This window comes from Leuresthes tenuis, unplaced genomic scaffold (genome assembly GCF_036924035.1).
Source record: "Leuresthes tenuis unplaced genomic scaffold, fLeuTen1.0.hap1 SCAF_14, whole genome shotgun sequence".
Lineage (NCBI taxonomy): Eukaryota > Metazoa > Chordata > Actinopteri > Atheriniformes > Atherinopsidae > Leuresthes > Leuresthes tenuis.
Window position 1 is genome coordinate 33,740,668 of NW_027325368.1, and position 15,910 is coordinate 33,756,577.

At 38.6% G+C, this 15,910-nt stretch overlaps 1 protein-coding gene across 3 annotated transcripts in view; it reads left to right on the forward strand.

Moving 5' to 3' along the window:
• The window catches only part of kcnn1a (potassium intermediate/small conductance calcium-activated channel, subfamily N, member 1a), a 74,876-nt gene that overhangs the window by 52,666 nt on the left and 6,300 nt on the right, over positions 1-15,910 (forward strand). For 2 of the 3 annotated variants that reach the window (XM_072363937.1, XM_072363939.1), the window contains exons 5-8: positions 462-603; positions 880-990; positions 2,506-2,633; positions 13,532-13,601. In XM_072363937.1, the coding sequence (XP_072220038.1) occupies positions 462-603; positions 880-990; positions 2,506-2,633; positions 13,532-13,601 (451 nt within the window). Of the gene's footprint in view, positions 1-461; positions 604-879; positions 991-2,505; positions 2,643-13,531; positions 13,602-15,910 lie in introns of those variants that run through there. The other variant, XM_072363938.1, reaches the window with a different exon arrangement.

Here is a 15,910-nt window from a genome sequence, read left to right on the forward strand (position 1 = left end):
ATAAATTTACAGTGGTTTTGGTTTAAAATCATTCAATCAAATTTTATTTAAAAAAAAAAGAAAGAAAGAAACCCCAAATGCATTTTTCTGTTTTTGTGCCTTTTGGGTTTCTTGTCCATAAAAACCTATTTCTCCATTAAATATGTCCAAGAAAGAAATTGCAAGAAGGCAAAGAAAAATAGAAAAGAATGACAGTTTCACTTTCAAAAGCACATGATATGTTTTCATTGATGCTTTTCAAACATAATTTGATACATTTTAGACACTGTGGCAGACTGTTTTGTAAATAGGCATCTCATTGGGCATCATAATTTATTTCTACTAATCAGTTCTCCACCTACTCCACTCATAAACCCTGTTTGGTTAACACCGCTCCATGTCTTTCCTCAACATGCTTACCATAAAAAAACTGTCTAGCTTTTCTAATTGTCTCCCTACTCTGCCTCTCTATATTGTTTCAGGTATCATGACAAACAGGAAGTGACCAGTAACTTCCTGGGAGCCATGTGGCTCATTTCAATTACCTTCCTTTCTATTGGCTATGGGGATATGGTACCACACACATACTGTGGGAAAGGTGTGTGTCTGCTTACAGGGATCATGGTAGGTTCCCCTCTTGTTCTCAGATAGATAAATGACAAATCTCCTCGGAATAGATTTAAACCTTAGCTCCAACTTTCATAAACAACTTCACTCTATGACTGGTGTTGCAGTCAAAAGAAAACAATTTTGAACTGACTTTATATATAATGTTCTCAACAATCAGTACAGAATGGTGTATCCAAGTACTCATGCCAGTTATAGTTACTATATTTCCCTAGTACATAGTTCACTTACTGCACTTACTTACTTACTTCGGACAATGTGCTTGAACTACAGGGCGCTGGTTGCACTGCACTGGTAGTTGCAGTGGTTGCCAGGAAGCTGGAGTTGACCAAGGCTGAGAAGCATGTCCACAACTTCATGATGGACACACAGCTCTGCAAACGAGTGAGTCACAGTATATCATTTCATTTAGTAACTTTTATGTTACAGCAGCGTCTAAATGTTTGTGACCCCTTAAACAAACTCTTCCCCCTCCATGCAAATAGGTACAGTTCAGCCTTTCCTTTTTTTTACTTCTCTTTTTGGACCTTTAAACCGCTGTCACACATGACCTCCTGACAGTGTAGTAGATAGCATATATGGGTGTTCCTACTGCTCGGAGTGGCATTTGGGTTTAAAGCACCGTGGTGCTTGAATGTTTGTGAAATTTTAAGAATTTTCTATGTTTCAAGTGTCATCAGATTTTCACACAAATCAAAAAAGTAAGAAAAAAAAGAGCCAGATTGAATAAACAAGGAAAGAATTTTAAACTTGCATATTTGTCTGTCAGGTAAAATCATCAAATATTACAAATCTGTGAGGGGCAAAAGTTTGCCAACCTTTACTTTCAGCATATGGTTCAATCTTATTGTGCAGCAATAACTGCAAATTAATGTTTCAGGAATATTTGATTAGTCCTGAACATCAGCTTGGAGGACTGTAATCCATTCCTCTGTACAAAACAGCTTCAGCTCTGGAATGTTGAAGGGTTTCTTCACATGAAATGCTTTGGCTGAAGGTGGTGTTTTTCCTTTCCTCAAACAAGTCACATTTTAAACCAAAAAGTTCTATTTTGATCTTGTGCATTGCAGTTTTTTCAGCAGCCTTCTGGCTTGTCTGCACGTCTTCAGTAAAACAGTCAGTCAGTCAGCAAGGTTCCTTTTGGAGAGCAGTTGTTTTCTTCATGCACACTTACTCTTTTTTTGAAAACACCTAACTATATTTCTCATTTTCAAACTAAGAGCTGATCCTACATATCCATATACTTTCACCACTCCAACATAAAAAGTATTGGATCATTTTTTTAAAGAGATAAATGATTGCTCATTATTTTTGTCCCATTTGTTGAACTGTTTTTTTTTTTCTACTTTTAAAACCTTTCTTAAAACCTGAAATTGTTTTAAGTCAAATATGATAGAACAAAATGGATAATTATGACTCATTTTGTGTTGATAACAGTGCTTCATGTGTTTGGAAGTATCCACACTATTAAAAGAACTGAAAGCAACACACAAAAAAAGAAAACAAAGAAAAGAAAAGAGTCATACTCTGCAACTGATCACACACAAAAGCAAATGCTCATCATATTTACACATGCTCATTTGATGTTTTTTCGGGATTCTATACTGGGGAGGTGGCATGATAAAGACAAAGTCAGACCTGACTTTGTCTTGGATTACAGCATGTGTGTTAAAACACTTTTTCTTTGAAATGTCACACTGGATATTTTAGATACTTTGTAGGTGTCTAAAAAAAAGACGGCAGAAAGTATAAATATTGTGTCCAAGCTCTGTATTTTCTTTTTACTTTTTGCCTGCAATGTCACCTTTACTATCACAAATGGCTGACTTTCTATATTTGATTCACCGAACCAGTTCGAGTTAAGATTTATCAAACATCTTTTTCAACCTCGAATCACAGGTAAAGAACACAGCTGCCAATGTACTCAGGGAAACATGGCTCATTTATAAACATACCAAGTTGGTCAAGAAGATAGATCATGCCAAGGTGCGGAAACACCAGCGCAAGTTTCTCCAAGCCATCCACCAGTAAGTCCTGTACTTTTGCTGATTTATGTTTTATGTAATCATGGACACAAACCAAAAGTGTTGATTAATCCATGTAGTAGTCATTTATTGTAAGACTCAAAATACTGCGGTCCCTAACAATGCTAATAATGTGGTTAAGTCATACCTGTGTAGTACACCATACAGTGTTTATTACAGTGCTCTCTCCTAGCATACCATTTCCTTTGATTGTTATGCTGTTTCACATGCATACTCTGACACATGCACCCACGACACACACACACACACACACACGCACACACACTACAAACTACTGTAACGGTCCTTCCTATTCCCCTGCCCGTTCCCTTCCCCCTCCGACCCTCTTTTACCCTGCGCTTAAAGCGACAAGTGTAATGGTTTCACTCGTTTTGTGAATGTCGTGGGGTTAAAACTCTGTACTGTGTTCTGTCCTTGTTATGCTCTATCACTGCAGAGCTCAGAAGTAAGTTGAGTCTTCTATGTATCCTTCTCCTCCTGTTTCCTCTGCATCCTCCTCCCCCTCCTCTCTCCATGTCTACGTTTGACATGCATGAAAAAAATGCTGGATGCTGAATCGTTTTGTTTTTTTCTTTATTTCTGTGTTCCATTTACTTCCCTCTCCCTCCCATTCCTCCTTGAATGGAATGAAAAAAAAGCATCAACATTATGCCACCAGTGTCAGTAATGGAGGGCTGTTTGGAGAGAATGGATGAAAGAAAAGCTTCTTGCACAGAATGAGCTTGGACCTTTGTTGGACCTCCTAAAAGTTCATTCTCATCTACAATGTAATGTATGATGTTGCTAATGATTAATATAGCTGCTCTGAGGGCTATATTAACCTGCAGCAACATCCTACACTCTTGGATTTTGGATGGCATAGATACACACAATGCAATGTTAAGAGGTTAGAATGTTTGCTGTTAATTTGTTTTTTTTTTGCATTTTCCCTTCAATATAAGATCAGACAACAAAGTTTAATGACAAGACACAAGAAAGGCACAACACACCATATACATTGGACTTCTGAAGAATGAAATTGTGCATGCAAAGTACTGCTTTTAGCTTTTGGCCCCTATTCTTCAAGGGATAACAAAGCCAAACAAACATGCACATGTACGAGCTGTAGCGGTGTCCCACGAAGATAGATCCGTAAGCAAGCAACCTCTCTCTGCTCTGATATACTGATTTGCACATGAATAAATGTCCTTGAATGTCATGCTGTCTCATAATTTGCCAAACAGGAAAATTCTTCCTGTAACACACTCAAATGATGTCTGTGTGATGCCACAAATAACAATGACCCATTTTTCATATCAACATTAACAGTTCTTTCAGTGCTAGAATGTATTTGATTAGTCATAAGGAGGCCCAGTGTTGAAGGCTTCACAAAACATATTCAGTGTATCATTGTGCCAGCTATTTGAAATGCCTACATTGCCATATATTTAGCAGTATTTAGCAGCTGTCAATAGACAGTAAACAACTCCAATTCCCAATTCTTACAAAATTGGGAGACTGTTTAAGATATAAAATAAAAACAGAATGCTATGATTTGCAAATCTCATAAACCAATATTTATTCGCAATAGTACATAGAAAACATATCAAATGTTTAAAGTGAGACATTTCACCATTCATTAAAAAGAATGAGCTCATCTTGAATTTGATGGCAGAAACACATCTGAAGAAATTGAAAAAATTTGTTTTTGTATTTCATAATGCACCATAGGTTTTCTATTTGTCACAGTTCTGGGCTGCAGGTAGACCAGTTCAGCATCTGGTCTGTTCTACTTCAAAGCCATGCTGTTGTGATAGATGCCGTATGTGGTTTAGCATCCTCTTGCTGAAATTTGCACACATCTGTATGTACTTTTCAGCATTGATGGTGTCTTTCCATATATGAAAGTTGCCAGTTCTATAAGCACTAATGCACCCCCATACCATCAGCAATGCTGGCTTTTGAATGCTGCGGTCCCTCTCTTCTTTAGTCCAGAGGACACATGATCCATGATTTCCAAAAAGAATTTTAGATTTCAATTGGTCTGACCACTTAATAGTTTTCCACTTTGCCTTAGTCCATTTTAAATTAGCTTTGACCAAAGAAGACAGTGGTGTCTCTGGATTATGTTCACATATTTATTTTCTTTGTATGATATAGATTTAACCTGCATTTGTGGAAAGTATGGCAAACTGTGTTTACACACAGTGATTTCTGGAAGTTATTCCATATAGTGGTTTCCATGATAGCATCATGACTGTTTTAATGCAAGTATCCATTGTGCACGAAGATGTCTCCAGTTTCTATAAACCTTTTGATGATATTATGTGCTCTAGATAATGGCATATTCAAAGTGAATTTTAAAATGAGGAAAATTAATATGAAATTGTTCTGTTGACACAGTTTTTTGCAGATTGCTGAACCTCTGTCTATCTTTACCTCATGATATTCTGCCTCTCCATAGCGCTCTTTTTATATCCAATCATGTTACTGACCTGTTACTCACATATTGCAACTTTTTTAGTGGCAACATGATCTTCAAGCTGTTCCTGAAGCCTTTTAAGGCCTTCTGTTGCCCCTGTCCTTGCCTTCTGACTGTTTTGAGATATGTTTCTGCCATCAAATTTGAGATAAGTTAAAATCTTTCAGGAAATAGTAAAATGTCTCCCTTTCAGCATTTGATGATTTATATTTCTATTGTGAATAAAATATTGGCATATGGGATTTGCAAATCAACGCATTCTGTTTTTCTTAAAATTTTACATAGCACCCATCTTTTTAGAATTGGAGTTGTATTTCTATCAACCATATTTATTCAGCGGTGGCATCCACAAATACATCAACTGCATTAACATGTGCACAAACACACTCACAAACTCCCATTTCATCATGCACAAAGTCAGTCATAGTCACTGCACGTTTACTGAATGATCAGTGTGGACATATGAAGCCTTATCACTGAGGTGTTTGTAGCACTTACAAAGGGCATGCAATCTTTTCCTTTTTTCTATGTCTTAGTTTTGGCGGGAAAGAGATGTTTTTATTTCAAACAGGATTTGGATTTTTTTTTTGTATGGAAGCATATTGCATTCTTGATGGAAAACCTTTATTTGTCTGACAACATTGAGATATTTTTCCTCTAAGAATTTTGGGTTAAAACTAGAGGTGGGTGATTTGGCCAAAAGATCGTATAAAAATCTTTTGAGATATTATTAATGTCTGAGTCATAACTTTTAAAAGCTAAAGCTGATCACATGACCAATTGAGCACACGGTACAAAAGCAGTGGCTATGATAATTCATATATTTGCTACTTTGACTCTTTTTGCAGGATGTTGGTGCATTTACTGTTACACATTGACTATTCTATCTTCTGTTTACAAAATAATTAACTTTTTCAATGAATCAACTGTCAGATTTCTTGCAATTTTGAGATAACTGACACCACTTAATTGTGGCACGAGGCCAAAACAAAATAAAAATTGTCTGTAGTCTGGTCAGTGTCATCGCTGTAGATGGATGCTTTTGATAATCTGGAAATGTTTATGAAGTAGTTGTTCAAGTGGAGTGGGTTAGGACAGTGCTGTTATTCATTTGACTGGGAACCTGTATTACGGAGCAATATTAATTGCTTCATCTTCAAGGTTTTCAGTAATTGCTGGTTAACTTCTTACTGAAATGTATCACCATCAAATCTAAACTGCTCATGAGCAAGTTGAGTTCCAGATAAAATATTGACACATGTATAGGCACCATTTACATACTAATAAATTCTCTTCAGAAATTAGGAAAAAAAATAGAATGTCAAAATGACTTGACTTGAATTGAAAAGTATCATCATGAGAGACATCTCAGGGGAAGGGAATGTTTATGTTGCCTAAAACAGACACTGGTTATATTAAAGCTTGTTCCAGTTGACCTATAATGAATCATAACGTTTTTTTTTCTTTATCAGAATCGTTGAACCATAAATATGCAGCCTAACATACTTGCCAAATTTCATCCAGTTGTGTCTATGTGTTAATATTATAAGATTTATATTATAAAATCACTAGACGACAAAAATCTCTTCTTTTATAATGAAAGACAGAGAATTAACTTTTACCAATAGCCCACTTAAGATGTGTTCTTTTTTTTAGTAGGGAGAGCATTTAAAACATCCTGTGTTGCAGCTTAAAAAATAAGGCTGAAAGTTTCATGCCATACTCATACACCTGCAACATAATTATTTAATGACAATCATATTTCATCATATCTACTCCTGCTTTAAAGGGGAACTCCAGTATTTTTAAACCTAGACCTTATATCTACTCATTGAGAGCAGTTTGGTGAAAGTCGGCATCCTTCGGAAGATATTTAGATAACTTGCAATCCATATAACGGAGTGAACGGGGCTTAGACCATGCAGCCTCTAATGCAGCCATTATCTGTCTTTATTTCACCAATACTTTAAGAAGAATGAATGAACGTGTACTATTGCACTTGTTAGTGCTATGAACTTAATTGTTAGTTCATAGCTGCAATGTCGTTATTGGCGGTTATCGGGGGGCATATAGAGGGCTTTCTACACACTCGTCTACTGGGATGACGTCATCGCCGCCCGCCGCTGCAGCACAGCTCATTCACTCCGGTAAGGACGTCCATCATACTCAAAGTTGTCATCCACGTCGCCAAAATCTGATAAATATCCTGCCATGTTGCACAAAACTATCAGTAACAAACTACGTGTGAAGTTAGCCGTGTCACAGAGCACGGAGTAAATAAGCTGTGCTGCAGCAGCGCGCGTTGATGACATCATCCCAGTAGAGTGTCTAGAAAGCCCTCTATTAGCCCTTGATAGCCACTAATAACAACAACAACACAGCAGCTATGAGCTAACAGTGCAATAGTACACGTTCATTCATTCGGCTTAAAGTATCGGTGAAATAAAGACAGATAATGCCTTATTTAGAGGCTGTATTGTCAATGCCCTGCTCTCTCTCGTTATATGGATATACGTGGATCTCGAGTAATCTAAATATCTTCCGAAGGACACCGACTTTCACGAAACTGTTCTCGTGAGTAGACAAACGTATTTCATGCCATAAATAAGGTCTAGGTTTAAAAATACCAGACTTCCCCTTTAATAACAAAGCAGTTACATTGATAAGCTTATCAATTTATGCGTTCACACAGTTTGGATTCTTTTCAAATATACTCTACTAGCTGTTCTGCTATCTTTGGATGTAGCAGCGGAGTTGCTTTCAGGCTATTATAAATAAATATCCATCCATCCATTTTCATCTGCTTCTCCGAGGTCGGGTCATGAAGGCAACAGTTCCAGGAGAGAAACCCAGACATCCCTCTCCCCAGCAACACTCTCCAGCTCCTCCTGGAGTATCCTGAGGCGTTCCCAGGCCAGGAGGAACATATAATCCCTCCAACGAGTCCTCAGTCTGCCCTAGGGCCTCCTCCCAGTGGGACGTGCCCGTAAAACCTCCAAAAGGAGGCAACCAGGAGGCATCCTAACCGGATGCCCGAACCACCTCAGCTGACTCCTTTCGATGCAGAGGAGCACCAGCTCTACTCCAAGCTCCCTCCAGATGGCTGAGTTCCTCACCCTATTTCTAAGGCTGAGCCCAGCCGACATCCAAAGGAAACCCATTTCAGCCGCTTGTATCCGGGATCTCATTCTTTCGGTCACGATCCAGATCTCGTGACCATAGGTGAGTATTGGAGCAAAGATGGACCAGTAAATCAAGAGCTTTGCCTTCCAACTCAGCTCCTTCTTCACAATGACAGACCGGACTTAAGTGCTTACGAAGCACCAATCCATCTATCCATCTCTCGCTCCAACCTGCCATCAGTCGTGGACAAGTTACCCAGATACTTGAACTCCTCTGCCTGAGGCAAGGACTCATCCCCAACCCGGAGAGAGCATTCCACTTTTTTCTTGTTGAAAACCATGGCCTCGGATTTGGAGGAGCCGATCTTCATCCCGGCCACTTCACACTCAGCTACGAACTGCTCCAGTGAAGGTCCTGGCTTGAAGAAGCCAACAGAACTACATCATCCACAAAAAGCAGAGGTTGCAATCCTGAGGTTCCCAAACCAGACGCTCTCCTTTCCACTATTACACCTTGAGATCCTATCCATGGAAATTACAAACAGGATCGGTGACAAGGGACAAGGGGCAGCCCTGGCGGACTCCAACCCGCACTGTAAACAAGTTTGACTTAGTGCCAAGAATGCAGACACAGCTCTTGCTTTGGTTATACTGGATAGCTTGTAAAATTGACTCCGGCACCCCATACTCCCTCAGCACTCCCCACAGAATCCCAAGTCTACAAAACACATGTAGACTGGATGGTCAAACTCCCATGATCCCCTAAGTAACTCTACCAGTGTAAAGATCAGTGGCCGTATTCACAAAGCTTTTTATCTTATCGCTGGGAGTGCTCCTAACTCGCGCTAAAACATTTTACTTAGGAGTTTTTTCTTAAAAGTAATTCACAAAGCCGTGAGACCTACTCATACTAAGGATAAATCACTAAGAGTTAACTAAAAGTGGTGCACCGTTGCTATGGATTACATCGATTCTCGTGGACGACTTTAGAAGCGCTCAGGGGAATGGTTGTTTGAGTGCAGGCGGTCTCCGCGAAACTCTTCCGCAACATCCCACAAACGAGCCCATTAAATTAACGAAAAACGAGGAAATAGCCTAGGCTACAAATTAATTAATTAATTACAGTTAGCAGAATACACGCATGATGACAAGTTTGTGCAGACTACGATAATGACGTTATGCACATCAAAGAGAGAGAGAGAGAAATCAAACAATACAAATACGTCAACTGCATTAAATCAACGAGGTAATTCATTTGCACCCTGCAAATGATCAATTATCAATTATCCAATGAGCATATTTCCAGCACTTAAACCCTTTAAATATCAGCCGTTCAAGTCCTCCTTCATGGTGAGCAGAGGTGTCAAATAACAAAGAAATACTTCGTTACCTTGCTTAAGTAGAATTTTTGGGTATCTACACTTTACTGAAGAAATAATTTTACATCTACTCCTTACATTTTCACTTAATTATCTGTACTTTCTACTCCTTACATTTTCAAAACCGCCTCGTTACTACTTTTATTTTGGCCTGGGTTTTTCATCGTTCAAAAACATTGAGTGAATTTGATTGCGATTGGATGAAAAGTATAAACATATACCTTTCCGACACACTATTGGTCTGTACGCGATCCATCGCCCCTGCACGTTATAAATCACTTCACACGCAAGCAGCTTCGGAGCAGTGGTTCTATCGATTTGTAGCTCAGGGTCTGAAGCACTTATCGAAGCTTCAGTGTTGATTCCCCCTGCCAGGCTCACCTGCTCCATTTCGGATATGTCCCAATCTTCAGCTCCATGAAACACATGTTAATGCTCAGCAGCACACATATAAGGTTCTTTAATGTATTTGCATTATACTAAAATGTATTCATTTTCATTGGGCATATGTGAGGCTGAAACAGGTAGCCTAGTGCATCCCAGTTTTTTCAACATTAAAATTTTAAGATAACATTGTAGTCATTATGGCCTTTAGAAAGATTCTGGGTTTTTTTTGGGTGTTTTTTTTTTGGGGGGGGGGGGGGGGGGGGGGGTTGTTTAGTGCGCTATGGGGCCTATAACATTTGATGGCTTTTACTTTTACTTTTATACTTTAAGTGCTTTTGAAGCCAGTACTTTTATACTTCTACTTGAGTAAAAAAGCTTGAGTTGATACTTCAACTTCTACAGAAGTCTTTTTAAACTCTAGTATCTATACTCCGACTTGGGTAATGAATGTGAATACTTTTGACACCTCTGATGATGAGTGAAACAAGTGAAGACACTGTCAAATGCAAGCGAAAGCCCAATTGATCCCAGGACCAATTGTTACTGCTGGCCCAGTTTGTGCTGGAGAGGAGAGGGATTATTAGGGGGGAATTTGGCTCTGGGTAAACAATAAACAATAATAGATATGGATCCAAATAAGATAAAAGACGGCAACAAGCCAATACAATGTTTTTTACGCATAGGGCTAAGCGTAATCTGCGAAATCTTATGAATAAAGTTATGCTTGAACATTTTGTTTGTGATGTACAATCCATAGCTAGCACAGAATTCCAAAAACAAGACACCACTCGGGTTCAGATCAGAGAGGCCATTCCTCCCAATCACGCCTCTCCATGTCACTGCATCGTTGTTAACAAGGGCATTGAAGTCCCCCAGAAGAACAATGGAATCCCCAGGTGACACTCTCTCCAGGACGCTACCCAGAGACTCCAAGAAGGCCGGGTAATCTGAACTGCTATTTGGTGCAAACAACAGCGAGAATCTTCACTCTTGTGACTTGCAGTCACAGTGAGGCGACCCTCTCGCTCATCAGGAAGAACTCCAATGCAGAGATGTTCAGCCGAGAGCTTGTGAATATTGGAATTGAGTCCAACTATATCTAGTTGGTACCGCTCCACCTCACACACCAGCTCAGGTTCTTTCCCCGCCAGCAAGGTGACATTCCACGTCCCAAGAGCCAGTTTGCTTCGCCAGGATTGGCACACCCAGGTCCCCGCCTTTGTCACATGCACCCGACCTCAAATTTCCTCTCCACAAGTGGTGGGCCCACGTAGAGTATAAATCCAAATCTATGAATAAATAGTTGATGATTATAGTTTGTTTTTTTATTAGAAATAAGCTGCTCATGATTCATGATTGAATGATGCCAATAAAAAAACTGATTTTTTTTTTACAAGAATAATTATCAACACACATGGCATAATCAGATTTGACTTACTGAATTGAGAAACAGCATCATGACCACAATAAGTGCAGTCTTATTTGTCAGGAACAATTAAGCCAGAAACCTAAAGACACACTGGACATGTTGAAACTGCTCCATAGGACAGGCTCCTGAGTGATGTACTACAAAGCAAGATTAATAGTGAGCTATGTTGAGCTGATTGTCAGTTTTCATTGTCATGAAAGTGGCTCTATTTTAATCGGGCTAGATCACCGTGGTACTTTAGGCTCATCTCATAACCTACCCCAGAGCAGTTTAAGTTCAGAGTTTTAAATAACCTCAAATATATAACATCCTGTCAATAATTACTGTCCTGATGACCACCAAAATCAGACTGAAACATTTAAATGGCATTGGGCAGAACTATTGAAAGTTGATGTCTGACACTGTAACAAAACCGAAAGCACTTAACTGACATTTTGATAAATGACTTATGTGATTTCCCCTTCATTGTGGGACAGTAACTGGGCTAAATGTACTTCTTATCAAGTCAAAAGTTTAAGAGCTTTATGTGCAGCTGACATAATTGCAGGCATGTATTAATTTACTAATTTGCCAAAAAAATGCTTTTTGACAGTATTCCTCTGTTGTCTTAATTTCTGCAACTATTTCTTATGTAATGATCTTTCTAATATTCACATCTCTCCATTCACACAACTTGCTCTTTTAATGAATGAATTGCCAGGTGTATTTGATGCGGAAGCAGTATCAAATTATGTGTAAAATGCTCCTTTTATATGTGCGCACAGAGCCTGAGGAGGAGAGCTTGAGTTAACAAAGAAAGATTAAAACTACTATCCTTGAGAGAATGTTTAGTTTTTTTTGTAACCAGCTAACACAAAGAGAGCCTGCTGGTGTTGAACTTGCTTTTTTGTACACCCCTCGGATGTGTCATTCATTATAAAAACAGTGTTTGGTAATGATACTTTCAACTGGTTTTTGCTGCAATACAAGATTACTGGAATTAAAAGTAAATGATTGTATGACAGTGTTACCCACTGCAGGAAGTTACATATTAGAGTCCTTTTGTGGGTAAAAATTAACACTGTTTTGCAATTTTTCTACACATGTGGATTATATTGTGCTAGTGTATTGTCACCCTGAGGAGCAAAACACACAAAAAAGACTGAATAAACCACATTTTAGAAAACATGATAATACAGAAAAACAGATTTCTAAAAATGTGTCATGAAATCTCAAGTTTTTCATTTGTAGTATTTTTTGTAATGTTAGAACAATAAGTGAAATGTGTTTTTTCAGCATTTGTGCTAACTCACATAAAAAGGGACGTTTCATCCATACTCATTTGATGCCCATCTGCACATAATACACCAAGTGCCTACACACAACAGAAGAGCTCATCATTTATACTGAAAGTTATAAATTAATTTTAAAAAGACGTAGCAAAAAGCTTTAGTTAAGATAATAATGCAAAAAAGAGTTAAAAATTGCGTATACTCATCACAACGAAAAAGGCAACTGACTTGAAGTTATTTTCACATTTTCCCCAAACAGTGGATCTAATGATGTCACATCGCCCACCCCTATTCGTAACAGGGTCATCTCTCAGAATCAAAACTGCTCCTCATTTCAACAACATCTACTGCAGCTGCTTTCTGGTTGAACTATTTGCTAAAAGAAAAGTATTTTTTTCAAAATGACTGTAGTATGCTTCTGTAATTCTGCATGTTTTGGTTGGTTTTGTATTTACCAAGACCAGGAATGCTTGCTTATAAACACATATTTTTGTACTGTATATATACATATATGAATATATACAGTGTACGTATGCGCAGATATGTAAAATATGTTTGCAATGCATGTCTCTCTTTTCAATTTAATCAATGAGAGAACAGTCCTGATAAAACCTGTGTTGTTCCTCCTCCTTTCTCTCTATTGGCCTTCTCTGTCCCCTCTGATCCCAAACAACCTGTCTTACTGCTCTGCTCCTGAAAACTGTATATCTTCCCTCTCTCATTCTATTTCCTATTTCCTGCTTCTGTCTACTTTGTCTCTTTCTTTCTTTTCTTTGTCCACTTCTTCTTTCGCTCTTTTTCCTGTTCACACCTCCCCTTGCCCCCACTCAGACTGCGCAGTGTGAAGATGGAGCAGAGGAAACTTAATGATCAAGCTAATACCTTGGTGGACCTGGCAAAGGCAAGTCCTCTATGCTTCAATTAAAAATGTAACTTCATCTCTTTACACTAAACTGTCAATTCCAACATTAAAGTTGATTACTTATGCTGTTCTGTTCAATATATTTAGATAGAAAAAAAAATAAAGCAAATGTGTTATTGTGACGACCCCTTCCCCTTGCACCAGTTCTTCTTGTTCCTGCTGCTGCTGTTCTCCATCTGTCTGCAGGAGGGTTGTTAGTGGGATGGGCCACACCTGGGCCCGGTGTGCTCTACCCCTTGAAATGGCTGCCTCAGCTTGCAGTCTGGCGGCTCTCTTTTTGCTGTCACCTAGACAGACAGCACCTCAGCAGCATGAGCTTGTCTTGTAGTTTTTTTGTTTCTTTGGACATACACAACCACACACACCCATACATGCATTACACCACTGAATCACTGATTTTCAGATGTTCCGTTGCGTTTTCTTTAAAAGTTTTTTAGCCCACCACCTCATGTCTGTCTCCCTCTATGTTGCAGCCAGTGACCAGGCTGTAACAGTTATTAGAAAGGTTCACTTGCAATTACTGCTTGCTTGCTATTCAAGCAGTTTAACATTCTCCTCTAACTTGTTGCTTAGGTTTTATGGGCTGAAAGATGACTTCAGACTCACATGTTCTTTTGTTGTTGTTGTTTGATGGTTCTATGGTAGCTGTCCCCCATGTGACATTTGCTAGTGCAGCCAGATTCAACCAACTATTACATACAAAAAAGTTCAGACCTTCAGTGTTTGTTGAAGCAACCACATGTGATGATATCCAAAATGATATCCATCACGGTATGGTCAGATTGTAAAAAGAAGTTATTTTCTTTTACAAGTTTCTTGCTTTGTTTTCATCCATAACCATGATCAGTTTCTATTCCTAACCAGGTGATACTATTGCCTAAGCCTGTCTGAGAAGTGACAAAAGTGCTTTGCTACAGTATGACAGAATAAAGGAGGGCTGGAGCACACTGATTTATTTATTCAACTTTTAGTGCTGCAAACAGACAAACATTTCCACACCATTGTGTCAATCCAAGAATTCTAAACAAAAGATTCTGATGAAAACTTGATCCTTTTTGACTGCCATGTGTTCATTATCTCCAAATAAAGGACATCCACGATGACTTCCAGTGAAGCCATCGTAGCACAGTTATAGATTTATGCACTTGTTATACCTTTATATTTCTTACTGCACCAGAATTTGAACAGAATTGCTCCCTTGTAAATGGCTTTGCATTAGAACGTCTGCTAAACGATACGGTCTAAATGTAAAAAAATATTCAAATTAAATAATGTATTTGCAAAACAAAAACACCAAGAAGGTCAATGCAACACAAGAATTTTAAAAAAATAAACTGCGCCCCTGAAGTGTATTCACCACATTGGGGCTTGTGTCCCAGACATTAAATGTTGATTATACTTCTATTGATAATGTGAAGGAAACAAAACTCAAACAGTCAGTTAAAATGAAAATCAGTCACTGTCTGTCCTGCAAGTGACAACAGATTACACAGAAGCTCTGCAAGGTGAGCTTCTGAAATGAGTATTACTGGAAATTGTCACTTTTGTAACCTCAAACAGCCCTGGAACTGGTTTCCCTCTTATAGTGTCACTGTGATATTAATTGTGCTGCTGACTCTGACGGACTGTGTTACACACCAATTTCTCCCTGCACTACTACTGTCAGATTGAGGTGTGACGGGTTCAACTGCTGATATTATGAGGGCAAGTTTCCTCTGTTTAATGCTTATAGTGGGAAAAATATGGTAGATGAACAGTAGACTGACAGAAATCAATTATACAGAACAAAGGCGCTTAAAGTGGAGATCTAGGCTAGTAACTGTAGAGAAATTGTTGTTACAGAAAAAGTAAAAGAAGCACCAAAGCAGCTGGCTTTTTTGATGAAATTCTGACAGACAGCTCTTCGAAGTGCCCCTTCAGCCCTTTCTTGTGAAAGGTGGACACAAGTAGACCATAGCCCCCATGCACATTTTTTAGTTTGTTTACATATTTGAGACAATGACATGACATGATGGTAGCTAGTCTTGTATTTACAAAGTCAAAATTTGTTTACTGAATACCAGCTTGATATTAGCTATCTGGCTCATTGCTTAGTCCAAAGGTTCCATGAGAACCTGCCGTTCTGTGAGTCTTCTTTAGCTTTTATTTAAAGCTACGGTATTTATACATACATCAGCACAAATGTTTGCTCTAAAATAGTGTGTCGGTACCTATAATGATAATGACATAAAACAACTTGCTCTTATAATGTTCATGATTGAGCCAATTCAGCATTATGTCATGTTGTA